The sequence below is a fragment of the Saitoella complicata genome (assembly GCF_001661265.1).
Source record: "Saitoella complicata NRRL Y-17804 unplaced genomic scaffold SAICOscaffold_8, whole genome shotgun sequence".
Lineage (NCBI taxonomy): Eukaryota > Fungi > Ascomycota > Saitoellomycetes > Saitoellales > Saitoellaceae > Saitoella > Saitoella complicata.
Genome location: NW_017566999.1, coordinates 441392 through 457227, shown reverse-complemented (window position 1 = coordinate 457227; position 15836 = coordinate 441392). Strand labels below are relative to the sequence as shown.

At 51.5% G+C, this 15836-nt stretch overlaps 7 protein-coding genes across 7 annotated transcripts; 4 read left to right on the top strand and 3 right to left on the bottom strand.

Annotated features, from left to right (window-relative positions):
• Positions 1–749: 749 nt before the first annotated feature.
• On the top strand, positions 750–7151 carry SAICODRAFT_34597 (uncharacterized protein; the record flags this gene model as incomplete). Its single annotated transcript, XM_019168371.1, has 3 exons — positions 750–4566; positions 4939–6315; positions 6337–7151. 3 exons carry the CDS (start codon positions 750–752, stop codon positions 7149–7151), a joined length of 6009 nt encoding a protein of 2002 aa, XP_019025104.1.
• A 438-nt stretch (positions 7152–7589) lies between these two features.
• On the bottom strand, positions 7590–8277 carry SAICODRAFT_34596 (uncharacterized protein; the record flags this gene model as incomplete). The annotated part of the gene is made up of 2 exons (XM_019168370.1): positions 7590–7673; positions 7732–8277. 2 exons carry the CDS (start codon positions 8275–8277, stop codon positions 7590–7592), a joined length of 630 nt encoding a protein of 209 aa, XP_019025103.1.
• Positions 8278–8473: 196 nt separating this feature from the next.
• On the top strand, positions 8474–9436 carry SAICODRAFT_91231 (iron-sulfur cluster binding protein; the record flags this gene model as incomplete). Its single annotated transcript, XM_019171742.1, has 2 exons — positions 8474–9262; positions 9326–9436. Exons 1-2 carry the CDS (start codon positions 8534–8536, stop codon positions 9434–9436), a joined length of 840 nt encoding a protein of 279 aa, XP_019025102.1. The 5' UTR covers positions 8474–8533.
• Positions 9437–10046: 610 nt separating this feature from the next.
• SAICODRAFT_6770 (uncharacterized protein) lies at positions 10047–10497 on the bottom strand (the record flags this gene model as incomplete). Its single annotated transcript, XM_019170335.1, has 2 exons — positions 10047–10164; positions 10223–10497. 2 exons carry the CDS (start codon positions 10495–10497, stop codon positions 10047–10049), a joined length of 393 nt encoding a protein of 130 aa, XP_019025101.1.
• Positions 10498–10598: 101 nt separating this feature from the next.
• SAICODRAFT_24754 (Ran-binding-domain-containing protein) lies at positions 10599–12546 on the top strand (the record flags this gene model as incomplete). Its single annotated transcript, XM_019166803.1, has 2 exons — positions 10599–10619; positions 10678–12546. 2 exons carry the CDS (start codon positions 10599–10601, stop codon positions 12544–12546), a joined length of 1890 nt encoding a protein of 629 aa, XP_019025100.1.
• Positions 12547–12991: 445 nt separating this feature from the next.
• On the top strand, positions 12992–14147 carry SAICODRAFT_70673 (uncharacterized protein). The gene is made up of 2 exons (XM_019170602.1): positions 12992–13548; positions 13609–14147. The coding sequence occupies exons 1-2, from the start codon at positions 13327–13329 to the stop codon at positions 13921–13923; spliced, it is 537 nt and encodes a 178-aa protein (XP_019025099.1). The 5' UTR covers positions 12992–13326; the 3' UTR covers positions 13924–14147.
• A 436-nt stretch (positions 14148–14583) lies between these two features.
• SAICODRAFT_78993 (phospholipid methyltransferase) lies at positions 14584–15816 on the bottom strand. Its single transcript, XM_019171138.1, has 2 exons — positions 15484–15816; positions 14584–15420 (listed from the first exon to the last, which is right to left on the bottom strand). The coding sequence occupies exons 1-2, from the start codon at positions 15735–15737 to the stop codon at positions 15015–15017; spliced, it is 660 nt and encodes a 219-aa protein (XP_019025098.1). The 5' UTR covers positions 15738–15816; the 3' UTR covers positions 14584–15014.
• Positions 15817–15836: the final 20 nt, after the last annotated feature.

Here is a 15836-nt window from a genome sequence, read left to right as displayed (position 1 = left end):
ATTTGGTGACGCAATGGCAGGCAGGCAAGTCAGGTACGGGGACGCTCACTCACGCCGGCGACGAGCAGACCATCAGAAGATCAGTCCTCAGCTCCAAACTCCAAGCAGCCGTTTGACCAGGTCGCGCATCAGTCAGCTCCATCGAGTGCTCGAGGAGCGCGCGCGACGTCGACCTACATTCTCCGGAAGGAACGGGATCGGTCAAGATGAGCCCGAACAACATGATCGCGAACTCCAATAACACAAATACCCATACCGTCCGTTTTGACGAATCACGACGCAGTGATCACTCACACGGTGACGAACCTTCATCACCCCACGACCACGACCACCACGGCCCCGGACACATCTCTTCCTTTTCTTCGGCGGAGGATACGGCGCTGTATGAACAATACTCATCACCGACTTCGCTACAACGGATATTACGGACGTACACGAATCATTCATTACGTTATATCGAGAATCGGTTGTTGATTGTGCGGGCGACGCATCCGACGTATGGCCCGGTATTCTTGAAAGTCTGTCCGGATAGTGTTGGTGGTCATAATGGGTATGGAAGCGAAGGTATGAATCGGATCAAGCACGAGTGGAAGATGGTTCAGGCACTCAGTGGGATCAGCGGGGTTATGCGGCCCATCGCAATCGAGGTATGCGGCGAAAGCGCGTACGAGGGCGATGCAGGACAGGGACTTTGTCTCGTCTACCCTGATCGCGGGGAATGTCTATCCCGGGATGAGTTCCCCGTTAGCATGGATTTCGAGGGAATGAGGGCGATTGCAGTGAGTGAGGGAGATGGGGGGTTGGATGTGGCACGGTTCCTGAAGTTTGCGATTAGTGTTGTGGGGGTGCTGAAGCATGTCCATGATCGGGAGATTTGGCATAACAATATCAACCCGCAGGCGCTGAATATTGACGGGGCTACGCGGACAAATGCGACACTGGCGGACTTTTCGTACTCCTCACGACTGACGAGGGAGGAAGCGGGGTACAAGTCGAACGTGCTCGGGAACTGTTTCCTGCCGTATATGTCACCCGAGTGTTCTGGACGGATTAACCGCAGCGTGGATTATCGGAGTGATTTCTATTCGTTGGGAGTGACGTTTTATGAGTTGGTTACGGGGACGGTACCGTTTTTGTCGAGTGATCCGTTGGATTTAATTCATGCCCACATCGCACGGACGCCGCGGAATCCTTGGGAAATCAATCCTTCGCTGCCGGTCTCGTTGGGTCAGGTCATTCTGAAACTCATGGCGAAAACGGCGGAAGATCGGTACCAGACTTGTTCGGGACTCTTGGCCGATCTGCGGTTCTTGGAAACGAATTTGGAGAATGGGAAGGATTCGGAGAAAACTTCGTCGTTCGAGGCGGGCATGACGGATGATGCGTCCCAATTCTCATTGCCTCAGGTATTGTATGGACGCGAAGAGGATCTCCGACTCATGTTCTCCGCCTTCCACCGCGTAAAAAAGGACGGAGGCTGCGAAGTCCTTGTCGTACAAGGCCACTCCGGAATCGGTAAATCCTCCCTCGTGGCAGAAATGCAACGTCCTGTCATCGAATCACGCGCATTCTTCTCGTCCGGGAAATTCGACCAATATAAACGCGGGATCCCGTTCTTTTCGTTGATTCAGGCGTTGGGGGATTTGGTTAAGCAGATTATTTCGGAGACGGAGTTGAGTTTGGAGGTGTGGAGGAAGAGGATTATTGATGCTTTGGGACAGGATGCGGCGGTTGTGTTGAGTGTGTTGCCTGAGGTGCGGAGGGTGTTGGGGCCGGAGTATGTTGTTCCGTCGTTACCGGATATTGGGCCGAGTGAGCGGGAACAGCGGTTGAAGGAGGTGTTTCAGAGATTTATTATGTTGTTTGGAAGACCTGGGAAGCCGCTCGTGTTGTTCTTGGACGATTTGCAGTGGAGTAGTGTGGTTGAGTTGGGCCTCATCGGATCCATCGCTGTCGCGGCGCATAATGACAAGAAAGCGAATTCGTTATTGTTGATTATTGCGTTTCGCGATAATGAGGTGGATAAGGATCACTATGTGAACGTGATGATGAAGATGATCAAGGATGCTGAGACGCCGATTGTGGACTTACATTTGAAGCCGTTGGATATGAAGAGTGTTACGGATATCGTGTGTGCGACGTTACATCGTGGGAATCAGGATGATCCGGAGTTAAAAACGTTTTGCGAGTTGGTGTATGCCAAGACACAGGGAAACGCCTTTTTCGTGACGCAGGTCTTGAGGGTGCTGTATCAACGTCAACAACTCCGTTTCGATTTCGAGAAGAAGATGTGGACGTTTGATTTGGCGGAAATATTGACGGAGGATTTACCCCCGAATGTGGTAGAGTTGTTGGTGAGTCGGATAAAAAACCTACCACAGGCAACGCAGAACGTGTTGAGGCTTGCGGCGTGTGTGGGATCGAATCGGTTTACGCTTGGGACGTTGAGTATCGTGTATCAGAAGAGTTTGAAGAAGACTGCGCAGGAGTTGTGGGATGCGTTGTTGGCTGGTCTCATTATTCCTACGACTGCGGCCTATAAGACTCCGCTGGCTGAGGACGATGACGAAGAAAGCGATAATGATGAGGATGTGAATGATGATATGATGACGAAGGTTGATGATGACAGAGGAGATATGACGCCTGATGCAAGGTCGATACATACCGTTGGTGCGAGCATTGGTGAAGATGCTGAAGATGAGAGTTCAGTTATCACGTATCGATTTTTGCATGATCGGGTTCAGCAGGCGGCATATTCGCTCATCCCTGAGGAGGCCCGTGCAGCGACGCATGTGAAGATTGGATGGCTCTTGCTCGAGAACACCGATGGTGATAATTCGGATCGATTTATTTTCGAGATTGTAAATCAGTTGAATCATGGTATTGGTACGTTCACTGATGCGGAGCGGATGAGAGTCATCAGGCTCAATTTTAGGGCTGGACAGAAGGCGTTGCAGAGTACTGCTTTTGACCTTTCGTTGCAGTACTTGGAGACTGCGAGGGGTTTGTTGGGACCTGATTCTTGGAAGATTGATGCGCAGTTGGCGATGAAGGTCATGTTGACGCACGTTGATGCCCTCTACGCCAACAACCAGTACTCTGACGCCATCGATGTCCTCAACGATGTCCTGGCAAACACAGAGACGAATTTCGATAAGGCCAAGTGCTTGTTGCCGAAGATGCAGTGTTATATGGGTCTCGACAAGTTCGATTTGGCTATCGAGGCTGGTCTTGATGCACTGGAGCTTTTGGGACACAAGTTGCCCAGGAAGGTCGAGGAGGCTGAGGCGTTGCTTGCGATCCTGGGCAAGAAGCTTGACATGTCACTTGATGATATTGACTCGCTTTCGAGCTTGCCGGTGACGACGAGCGAGGAGCACATCTTGATGCAAAGCCTCAGTGCCACACTGATCTTGCCGATGTATCTGTACAAGCCGGGTATCCTCGGGCCCCTCTGTGCCAATTCCATCTTGTTCTCGATGAAGTACGGGCTCTGTAGTGCTGGTGTGTATCCGTTTGTCATGTGGGGTTGTATCATCTCCGATCAGCGCACACACAAGTCTCAGCTACAGGCGTATCACTTCGGTAAGGTCGCCATTCGAATCGTCGACTCGAGACAGACTGTCGAACCTGCGGATGTGTCCACGTACAAGGTGTTCGCATCCCACGTTTGTATCTGGAACGAGCCGGTGAGGAATACACTCGTGTATTTCAACGCTACTATCTCGAAGGGATTGCAGCTTTACAACCCTGAGTACACCACATACGCCATTGTCGAGGGATGTATGTACGCAATGTGGGCCGGTGAGCCTGTTTCGCACACGATCTCGAAGCTCTCGAGCTTTGCTCCGGTTGTGAAGAGGTTCAAGGTCCAATCATCCATGCACTATCTTGCCATCCCGCTTCAGGCTATGTGCAACCTGGAGAACGGTGATATTGCCAATGTGTTGAATATCGAGGGTGAACACTTCAGTATGAAGAACGAGCTCCAGGCGGTCATGGATAATGGATCCTTGCCGCAGTTGTTCGTATGTTATCTGTACCCGTTGATGTTTGCCGTCATGTTCAACCAGAGTCATGTTGCTACTGAAATGGCCATGGAGTGTAGGAGCACCGCTCACGGTGTCTTGTCGCATTTCTACCTCGCCAAGTACGCCTTCTTCTCTGCCGTCAACTTGGTGCAGGACTACCCCAGCTTGCAGCCCCCGTACCTCGGTTACTTTGAGAAGCACTACCAGGATCTTCAGCACTGGGCTCAGTGTTCTCCATCGACCTTCAACCATGAGGTCAAGTTCATCGAGGCTGAATTGTATAGGCATAAGAACGAAGAGCTTGACGCTCTTGAGGCCTACGATGATGCTATCGAAGAGGCTTGCAAGCAGGGTTGTCTTCAGGAAGCCGCTATGTACGCTGAGCGTTGCGCCATCCACTTCTTGAAGTACAAGCCACGTATGTCGCACAAGTATATCGAGAAGTCGTATCATCTTTATAGGCTATGGGGCGCGAAGACCAAGGTGAAGGACCTTGAGCGACGATTCCCTCAATTGCTTCAAAGTGATGGTCATGGTAAGGATATTGATGTACAGCCATTCCGCTCTGCCAACATCGCGATCAACGGTGATGGAACTCTGACGCGCACGGTTTCTCCAGGTGCTCTCGTCCCGTGGATGGCGTCGTCTTCCTCTGGTGACAGCAAGAGCGGCAGTAGCGTCTTCGATTCGTTGACCAACCGCCGAAGGCGCGAGGCACATGACTTCGTTGAGAGCCAGGGTATCTTTAGTTCTGCGATGTCTGACGTCGATGAGGAGTCTCGGGCTACTGGCAGCGTCAAATCGGGTGGAATGTCTGCGATCGGATCCGGTTCCATCGAGGGTGCTTCCAAAGCGAGCACCTATGACCAGCATCCTTTCTCACAAACAACTGGGACCCGCACTTCAGCAAGTTCTGGGGACAAGTCTGGAAGCAGTGGCGGACGCAATCACAACTCGGAGGCATCTTTGAGCTCTCGACTAGATCTCCAGTCTGTTCTTAAGGCTTCCGTCATCATCTCTGAAGAATATGAGATTCAGGAGGTTTTAATCAAGCTTATTGAGATTGTGCTCCAAACCGCTGGTGCTGATAATGGCGCTCTTCTCCTTGCTGAAGATGGTATGTTCTTCCTCGAAGCTCTCGGCACGGTTGGAAAGGTTGAAATTGTCAGTCATCAGCCGATTACTCAGCGCACTGACGTTGTACCTATTTCTCTGGTCAACTACGTTGCTCGCTTGAGAGAGCCTGTCGTGAAGACTAACGAGCGTCAGTTTGCGGCCAAGTTCGGTCGTGACCGCTACTTTGTCCAGAAGAAGCTCCGCAGTGTGCTTTGCATGCCTATTCAGAACAATGTGAATCTGATCGGTGTGCTCTACCTCGAGAACGCGAATACTGCCCATGCTTTCACTCCAGACCGCTTGGAGCTTCTTAACTTCCTGTGTACCCAGGCTGCTGTTACCATTGAGAAGTCCAGGCTTTACCGCGATCTCGAAGTAGCGAAGGATGCGGCTGAGGCAGCCGCAAAGATGAAGTCCGAGTTCTTGGCTAATATGAGTCACGAAATTCGAACTCCTTTCAACGCTGTCATCGGTCTTTCTGGCTTCTTATTGGATACTCCTCTGACTCCTCTTCAGACTGAATACGTTGAAACGATCAGGAACAGCAGTAAGGAGTTGCTGACGGTTATCGACCAGATCCTCGACTTCTCCAAGATCGAGCACGGAAAGATCGAGCTAAAGAATGCGCCCTTTTCTCTTCGTGAGTGTATTGAAGGTGCTTTGCAGATTGTTGCAGAGCGTGCCTCGTCGAAGGAACTCGAGCTGGCCTACGTCAACAAGCACAATGACTACCCCGACATCATCATTGGTGATCTTACTCGTTTCAGGCAGATCCTTATCAACCTGTTGGGTAACGCTGTCAAGTTCACTGAGCACGGTCATGTCATCGTCATGTCGCAGGTTGTTGAGCGCATCATCGAGCCGAATGACTCGAAGGGTATGACTTACACCTTCCAGATCAGCTGCAGTGATACTGGTATCGGTATCCCGCAGGAGAAGTTCACAAAGCTTTTCCGCTTGTTCTCCCAAATTGAGTCGTCGAGCAACCGTTCATACGGTGGAACTGGTCTTGGACTGGCTATCTCTGAGAAGCTCGTTGAGCTTATGGAGGGAAGAATCTGGTTGGAGTCCATTGTTGGCAAGGGTACGACTTTCCATTTCACCATCAAGACCAAGGTTGGTGACGAGGACTCACCTATGCCGGCTATCCGTGACCCTGCAGTCGAGGGTAAGCGTTGTCTGATCCTAGACAACAATGAGGTTACGCTCGCTTTGCTCAAGGAGCAGACAGAAGAATTAGGGTTGGTGCCCTTCACTGTCAGCAACTGTGAGGATATGATTGCGCTGATCAAGAAGAACGAGCCCGGCACCTTCAAACTTGCTCTTGTCGATGTTTTCAAGGCTGATCGTGAAATTGACGCTTTCATTAAGGATATCTCTGCTTTGGAGCTTGAGCTTAAGGTCATCCGTCTTAGCCGTATCGGAAGTGTATTGCCCCCTGAAGCGCTCAGCCAGGAGTCTGCAAGTGGTAGCTTGTACCTCATCAAGCCTGTCAAGAAGGCGAGGTTACAGAAGGTCATCACACAGATATTCTCACCTCAAAGCGAGGCCATTCGGGCCGTCACCAAACCTCCGCAAAGCAAGCTCTTGGAAGGCCATGTGGATCCCAATGGCCTCGGAGAGCGTCATCCGCTCAGGATTTTGTTGGCTGAGGACAACCCGATCAACTCCAAGGTTGCACTCCAGCATTTGAAGAGGATGGGATACACCGCAGATCATGCAGTCGATGGTATCGTGGCCATCGAGATGGTCAAGGAGAAGGTTTACGATGTGATCCTCATGGACGTGCAGATGCCCAGAAAGGATGGTATCGAGGCGACCAAGACGTTGGTGGAGCTTTACCCGCCGGAGCAGCTTCCCCGTATTGTGGCGATGACGGCGAACGCAATGAGTGGAGACCGTGAGAGATGTTTGGCGGCTGGTATGCACGATTATGTCGCGAAGCCTATTTTGTCTGGAAAGTTGGCGGCTGCGTTGTCTAGATGTCAGAGAAGACCGGTATAAGGGGTGACTCAGAAGAGAACTGTTCTCTGCGGAAATTGAGAGAAGATGAGAAAGGTGTAATGTTAGACGTCGACTTCATTTGCATTATAGCATTGTATGTGACTGGGGTATGGGCACCGGATACAGGGATTGGATACGTTTTTTATTTTGTATAGCTATAGAGGGGCGGACATACACAAGCCCAATATGAATCTTTCAACCTCCTTTATCGAGTTTCCAGGGCCCCTATTCTTCGGTTACAAGCACGAGCTTGCATGGGCAAATGCCATGTTTGTCGCCATACTGCACCTGAGTGAGATATAGCTGTTGACCAATTCTGTACCCTTGTTTCCTCTTTTACGCAACGTTTGCGACCATGACAATCTTTGAAGTCCCTGCGCCAGCGCTAATGGGACTTCCCGTCGCGCCGATGATCCCAACAAATATCCCTGCATTTGTTTAGTCGTTTCGGCGTCCTTGCGGGCAGTGATTTGCATAATGGCCCTTCTCATTGCACTTGTAGCAAGTAACATCAGAGATGTCCTTGAGACACAAAAAGTTAGCCAGATCATGAAAAGTAATTGTAATTATTGAGACATACCCGATGCCTGGGTTTCGACGCAAACTCCTCAGTTGTCGCTTCCTCTCGTATAGGTTCTCGTTTTTGTCTTCGTAGGGGTGGCTGTGGAGGCTTGATGTGTTTGGGGTGGGCATTCTCGCATTCCAAACCCTCCGGACAAAAACCTGCCAGCCAGAGTTCACACATCGTTTTCCGCACGTGCTTTTGTCGGCACTCGGGACCTAATGGACAAAATCCCATCTCATACCAGGGACATACGCCTACCCTCGCGTCTGGATCGATATGCAAGTACAGACATTCTTCCCCATTCGAACAGTACCCGTGCTTGTTGAAGAACCAGCATTCAGGCATACGCTTCAGGTTGTATTCGTGCAAGAATTCACAATGATCGCCCTTCTTGCAAAGGCCTCTCAGCCAATGTTTGCATACAATGGCTCCTGCTCTTTCATGCTGTGGTGGACTGTGAGCGCCGAATCTGAGATTAGTCCGGAGGTAGTCCTCGAATGCGAATGATAGATGGTCTTGCTGGCTGGAGGAGAAGACTGCTTTGGCTATTCTTCCTTGCATTGTATGCTGATTGTATGCTGACAGCTGTTTGCGGTGTTTGTACGTCGAGGTCTTCGATACAGGCACAAGCTTCGTAGAACCGAGGCGTGCGTGTGGCAAAGTGCTGCCGCCGCAACTGCCGGTGCTTACGAGATTGCGTCAGGCTTTATAAGCAAAATAAAATCATCGGTATTGATCAGGATTGTTGACCGCTCAATCCGTCTTGTAAGTTCACAACAGTGAGATCATCAGCTTGCGCAAGGAGATCAGAGCAGATATGTCAGCGGATACCTCAGCAACGGCTCTCTCCAGAGTCAAGAACATCGTCCTCGTTCTCTCCGGCAAGGGAGGCGTTGGAAAGTCCTCGGTAACGACACAGCTTGCGCTATCACTGCGGCTACAAGGTCACAAAGTTGCTGTGTGCGACGTCGACCTTACCGGTCCTTCAATCCCACGAATGTTCGGCCTCGAGGGAAGGCAGATACACGCAAGTAGCGCAGGCTGGATTCCAGTATACGCAGACGGCGAAGAAAAGGGCTTGGGTGTCATGAGTCTCGGCTTCCTGCTCAAAGATCGAGGAAACAGTGTCGTGTGGCGAGGCCCGAAGAAGACGGCGATGATTAAGCAATTCTTTACGGATGTGGTGTGGGGTGAAGTCGATTATTTGTTGATTGACACCCCACCGGGAACTTCGGATGAGCACATCACGACAATTGAGTCGCTACGGGATTATTTCCCGGCGTGTTCTGCTGTGTTGGTTACCACGCCACAAGATGTCGCTACTGCAGATGTCCGCAAAGAGCTCAATTTCTGCCGAAAAGTCGGTCTGCGGATCTTGGGTGTTGTGGAGAATATGTCTGGGTTCGTGTGTCCACATTGCTCGGATTGCACGAATATCTTCTCGAGTGGTGGAGGCGAGAAGATGGCGCAGGAGTTTGGGGTGGATTTCTTGGGACGGGTACCGATTGATCCGAAGTTTGTGTTGATGATTGAGGAGCAGAATAAGGTCGTGCGGCCGGGTGATGATCATCCGCATGGGGCACAGGAGAATGGGTTGGGTGTTGGTGAGAAGTCGTTGTTGACGAAGTATCAGGAGAGTGCGCTTTGTGACGTTTTCAGGCCTATAGCAGAAGGTGTCGTGCGGAGAGTTCAGAATGGAGAGACCACGGTTATCGTTTGATGAAGTGGGCAGGAGCCATATTCGTACGTGTTGGCATTTAGCATCTTGATCTGGGGGAAAAGGCGTCTGGGGAAACTGGAAGGGAAGGACAGATAGGCTGAGTACTATGATAGACAGCAACAGACCCGGGTAAAGATGCAGTTTAAGGAGCCTTTTCCAGGCTTGCTTCACCCGTACCAACCCTTTTGTCGTATTCTCTTGTTCTCACGTGATCCCCATATCGATGTCTCCCCAAAACGGCATCTCCCAAACACTGACCCACGCCGTCACCACCGTAATTTGTGAAGGAACGCTTTCCCACGTATTTCGTCTCCCTATCCTGTTCTTCTCACCTCTCTCTGTTCTTCCCGGTTCTCCTTTTCCACAACGGGTCGATCATCATTCTGGATCCGAAACACGCCGTATGCCTTCACCATATTCTCCCACGTCTTCCTCGACTTCTTCGCCAAGTTCACATTCGACGAATCACTGTTCCCAGCCCCATCGCATCACATGCCCTCGTCGCCTGTCAGAAGTTTTCTGAGGGCGCGAAGGATCATACCCAGGCTGATTTGAATGTTCTGGAGGCCACCTATGTTTTACTCTCTCATCCGTGCTTCGTATCACCAGATCACCGCAAACATAACTTCAAACTGTCGTTCATCATCTGTAAACACTTTTCGTAGTTGTCGTACGCCTCATACTCAAACAACCACTCTTTGAAGTTCTTCGCCTGCTTCGGATACGGCCTATTAAACAACCCACATCAGCAAATCATTCCATTTCCGCATTCTGTCTCATACTCACTTCATCGCGGTCTTCAGATCATAATAGCGACTCCAATGCACAAAACACAAAGTCTTGACGACGCGATGTTCGACCCCCAGCGTTTCCGCCGCACTCTTCAAGAACGCGAGTGTGTTTGCCTGACGGACTGGATCGAGGTCTTGTGGGGTTGGGGAGCGGAATGCAGAAGAGAGTTTGGAGGCGATTACGAAGCGTTGGGGGGAGACCCACATTACTGAGCGGTGGGCTTGGCGCCAGAATTTGCGGTAGAGGGAGCGGACTTCGGCGGTCGACATTGTGCGCTTGGTGGTCGAGGATGTTTGCAATTGCGGGTGCGTCGTAGAATTCTGCACCTAATGCACGGTAGAAGTCTGCAAATCTGTGCAGATATCCCAGCATGGATGACCTGTTGGCAAGGGTGAGTTGGTCATTTTTCATCAAGCTGTCCTTAAAGCATCGAGCTAACCATCTCACAGGTCGGCGCCCAAGCAGCGACCTTTGCCATCCGCAGCGGCATAACCCTCACAGCCTCCTTCGCCGTCAAACAAGTTCAACGCTACATCGCCGATATCCCCAAACAAACTGGTGCCGAACTCGAAAACACGCGGAAGAGACTCGAACAGCGGATTAGGATCATTACGCCTGCGTTGGAGTTGATTGATATCATCGCGGCGAGGGGGAATACGATATTGGATAGTACGGTGCGGTTGACGGCGGGGTTGAGGAGGGATATTCAGAGGTTTGGAGTTAGGGTGGGAGAGGTCGTTGATGCCCGAGAAGGAGGGGGTTCGAAGGGGAAGGGAAGGGAGAAGGAGGTGAAGGAGATTCTGGAGGGGATGAAGGAATTGTTGATGAGGGTCGAGGAAGCGGTACCATTCATTTCACTTGCCTTGACGACATCAGGCGCGAATATCTCGAGTACGCTTCCGGAGACAGTGAGTCCCTCCCGCCTTCTCCAGGCCAGCAATTTCTTGACAAAGGCGGATGCACGATATCTCGCCGAAGATGAACCTACACAAATCGGACCTGGGTTCACGTTGAAGTTGTATACGATTTTTTCCGGAAGTGATCGGTTTGCCAATACGAATAGTGTGTCAGCGAGTGATATTACGTGGAAGGAGGAACATGCGAAGTGTCGTGTTACCGTTATGCGGACACCGGCACCGATTGAGGCGGAGGCGTTGGATGAGATTTGGGCGGATGAGTATAACTATGAACTCAACATCGTGGAGGATCTGAACGATGGGAGGTATCATGAGGAGTTGGAGGTCGAAGGGGCGGATAAACCGGTTAAAGAGTCGGATGGCTTCATTCCAGGAAGGGCACGGGCTATTCCGGTACATCTGCTTGCACGGTTGTTCTTCTCTGCGAGCGGAAGGTTACTGAACATCGAGGAAGCACGAACTCCGGTGTTGGTGTTGAAACTGAATCACTCACTTCCGCCGCCGAGAAAGTTGATGGAACAGATGAGGTCTGGGACGATGCCAGATGACGAATTGGAGTCTGACATCGAGGAAGAAGGTGAAGAGGAAGAGCAAGAGAGGGCTGATGAAAATATCGAATGGCTGGCTCTGGAGTTGTTCAATGAGAACGGGGATGATGACTATGAGTCCGACTTCGACGATCTACAGAGTGACATTGGAGAGGACGAGACTCCGTCACCGAAAGAGGACAGCGGACATTCTCCGGGTCTGAACGCTGAAGACACGCTCTCAACAGCCGTCAACCAACTCAACATCGGCACCCCACCACCGCGCTCCCTTCCTCCCGCCAACCTCCCTCCTCCCCGTCCTAACTCGGATTCCAATTCCTCCCTCGCAACCCTCTCACTCCTTGAATACATCCTCCGCCTCTCAGCCCTCCAAACAAGTGAACAAGAATCCATGCTCAACATCACGGACGAACGTATCTCACTCTTCCTGCGCGACGATAATGGCGGTGCAGCGTCACGGAGGGAACGTGAGGGTGTGGCTATGGGAGATCCGAGGGGTGGTGCAGGGGATGTTTTTGCTACACCTGTTACCGTCGGGAGTTTTGGGAGTGGAAGCCGGAGGCAGGGGAGTGGACAGGGAGAAAGGAGGAGGGGTAGTGGGATGGAGAGGTTGGATACACCGTTACAGGAGCGCTTGGCCCGAGCACGTCGGACCCAAGATATACAAGGTCGAGATATCTTGGCGACACCTGTTTCACGTGGTGCGGACCTTGTAGCTGAAGGTACTTTGAATTCGGCGGGAAGACTGGGAAAGGATTCTAGGGCCGGGAGAAGGTCAATGACAGCCCGGGCCGGGAGCGCGCCGAGTGCCTCTGATAGGAATAGGAAGAATGATCTACCGGCGGGTGAATGAGGCTGAGGAAAGACTCTGGGAGATTTACCCGGACGAAGAGTATCAATTAGAGCCGAGAATTGCCATTGCATGAGAAGGTTGAGGAAAACTTGCATATTGGTTAACGACGAAAAAACGAGAAGCAGCGCGCTTGGCTTGGCAATGACGGCGACAATGCCTGTTTCGGAAGGCGATGCCATGACAGCGGAATCCACTATGGTTTACCCAAACGGTCATTGCCATACCCATCATATTCTACAGATAAGGTATGCACACGATCGCAAGGAAAGGAGTGGCGAAAATTCTAGCATCGTATAGCTATTCAATTAAAGAGGTGGCGAATAATTGGAATGGTAACATAGTTCTACCGCATGATGCGATCCCTGATTTAAGGTTGTCCTTCCCCGCACGCTAGGTGGACTGGAGCGCCTCCCCCCAACGTCAGGTCGACCCAAACGTGCTCAGAGGGTAACCATGCACATCGTCGCCCCGTACGACCGGGCCTTCGATGGGTTCGGTAGGCGGAAGCAGGTTATTGAGTTGCGGTATTTATATCGCTCTACTCGATAGCTAAAGCTTTGGGTTACATGATTCGCCAAGGTGGGCCACCACGACATGCAGCACGGGACCGCACCTTCCCTTAAACCTTGTTTTGCAATTACGTGAGCTCATCGCGCTACACAAACGGCCCGCCAGTCTTAGTAGCCCCTGTAACTCCTGCCAAGCCTTACTTAGCCATCCTGGGCTTGTGGAGCCACGGTAGCCACGCTGCTTCCCTTCCCTTCCCCACCCCCGCTGTGCATGGCAGTGGTAGCCCGCTCGTCAAGTATAAAACCCATCGGTCGTCCACCCTGGGTACCATATCGATCAAGTGGTATAACTGCTCTTTTTACAACACCAGACACCAATACCAGTCTCTTAAAAGGTTTCTCGTCTCGACACCAGATCAGATCAATCATAATGAAGTTCACCACCATCTTCGTTGCTGCCGCTGCCCTCTTCGCCGGTGTTCAGGCTCAGTCCGTACGTTTTTATTTTTCCCCGTCATTCTCTCTTGAACCAAGATCCTAATGATTCTCACAGTCTGTCACCTCCTCTGTCTCCTCCGCACTCTCCTCGGCCTCTTCTGCCGCCTCCTCGGCTTCTTCCGCTGCTTCCTCTGCGTCGTCCGCCGCCTCTACTTCCAGTGCATCCTCTGTCTCCAGCGTCGGTTCTTCTGCCTCTTCCGTTGCCAGCAGTGCTTCGTCTGTCGCGGCTTCCGCTTCTTCGCACGCTGCTAGTGCCACTTCGCATTCGAGCTCGAGCGCGGCTGCGACTAGCTCGAGTGGAGCTATGGTGAACCAGGTTGCTGGTGTTGCCGTCGGTGCTGTGTTGGCTGCTGCTGGATACCTTGCTTAAATGTCAGTTGGTCATGGGCTGTCCTTGTTTTGAGTGGATGGGCACGGTGCATGGGGATGAGGTGTGTTGAGAGCAAGATAGGGCGTGTGTTTCATGGATACCAGGTTGAATGAAGGGTTTGCGGACATGTCTCTCTTTCTCTGGTTTTTCTTTTTCTTTAATTCACCGAGTTTTCGGAAATGGTGTCTCCACAACTTCATCCATAAGCCGCGGCCGGCTCGTTCCTTAGAGTTGCTTGGCCATGGCGTTCTCACGGAGCCTGCCATTGACTGTACTTTCACATGAAGCTTCGTTACTTGTGCTGTTCCCGAAATCCTATCGTTCTCGTTCATCATGGAATGTGTTGTCTGACTCGTGATAAAATGTGTTGCTTTTAGTCACGATCACGGCATTGACTACTGAAGGTGGAAGGCGCTGCGCATCTTTCAGGGATCCTTCAATGCTGACTGGTTCGTTGAATTCATCGAAGAGGAGCTGCTACCAATCGTTGGTGGCATGCAGGCATAGCTTACCAGACTACCCTCCTTTAGCACCTCTGAGACAAGAAGTATGCACAGTAATGAATGGTTCAGGCAACCCAGCAAAAAGGAGATCATGGATGGGTGGATCCTCGACGGTAACTCCAGGTTCCTTCGCTACCAAGTACTTAGGCCATAGATTGAGCAGATCATTGCTAATGTATTGATGTTTGACCAGAAAAGGGATGAACATAGCAGTAAGTACGCCTGATAGCCCTGAACCCCTGCTGTCTACCTGCCTGTGACATCCCCGAACCTTTGCAATGAGCGGAAACTACCTATGCATGTATCATATATTTCTTTTCTAATGTTAGGTATAGTGTCAAAAAAGCAAGAGGACCCTTTGTTGAATAGGTGAATAACGCCGGAACTCCCCGTGAATGACCCAAAAATGATGATCCACAAGAGACAGAAAGTTGAGTTTCTGTCCTTGTCATGTTGTCCCAGCGTGTAACGTATGTACACCGCTAGCTGACCGTCTTTCTCCCGCTACTCCGCTACTTGCTGCCACGTCCGTCCTCCATGTGCTCTGCAAGAGCAACGCACCCACAATGGATCCGAGGGGCAGGAAGCTTACTGGGCCTTCGCACCAGCCTTCTTACGCTCCGCATCACGCCTGGCGTAGATAGCACCGGTGAAAGGCTCCTCGAACGCCAGCGCAATCTTGTACATAACAACAACAACCACACTCAACACAACACCCGCCGGCCTTCCATACCACAACGCAGTTCCCAAGAAGGACATGGCGGATCCCCAGTACATGGGGTTGTCAGTCACGTTGAATGGGAAACCAGTCACGCGGGCGTCCATGAGGATACCGAAGTAGTCGCCGAGGTAGGTTCCTGTTACGCCGAGGGCGTACATGGAGGTGAGGACGAGGATGTTGCCGGTGAGGAAGAGGGCGACGGCGAGGGGTTTGGTATAGGGGTAGGCGGCGAGGGGGGCGTAGAGGGGTTGAGCGTTCAAGGCACGCTCATAACTTCATACGCAATCATGTCAATACTGTGTGCGGTGTAAGTAGGGTGAAGGGAGAAAGACGTACAGGAAATCACGGATGATCCCAAGAGAGAAGATAGCAACAGCAAGACCGTAACATCCGTACTTCGCATTACCACCAGCGAGCTTAGTCAACGTCTTGTTGTGGTACTCCATCCTAGCGACGACATTCCACCAAATCGGGTTGAAGAGGATGGACGCGACGGAGATGTAGAGGGAGGGTTGGGACCAGTCGATGCTGGAAAAGGCATCCTGGGCGTAGAACTTTGTGAGGAGGAGGTACTTGTCGAGGTCTGCCATTGTGGAGATGGGGGATTGACCGAGGAGGTGATTGGAGAAAGTCCAGAAGGTCGAGGAAATGTTCGAGGCTGCTGTAGCGGTAGCCTGTGCTACGTGGAC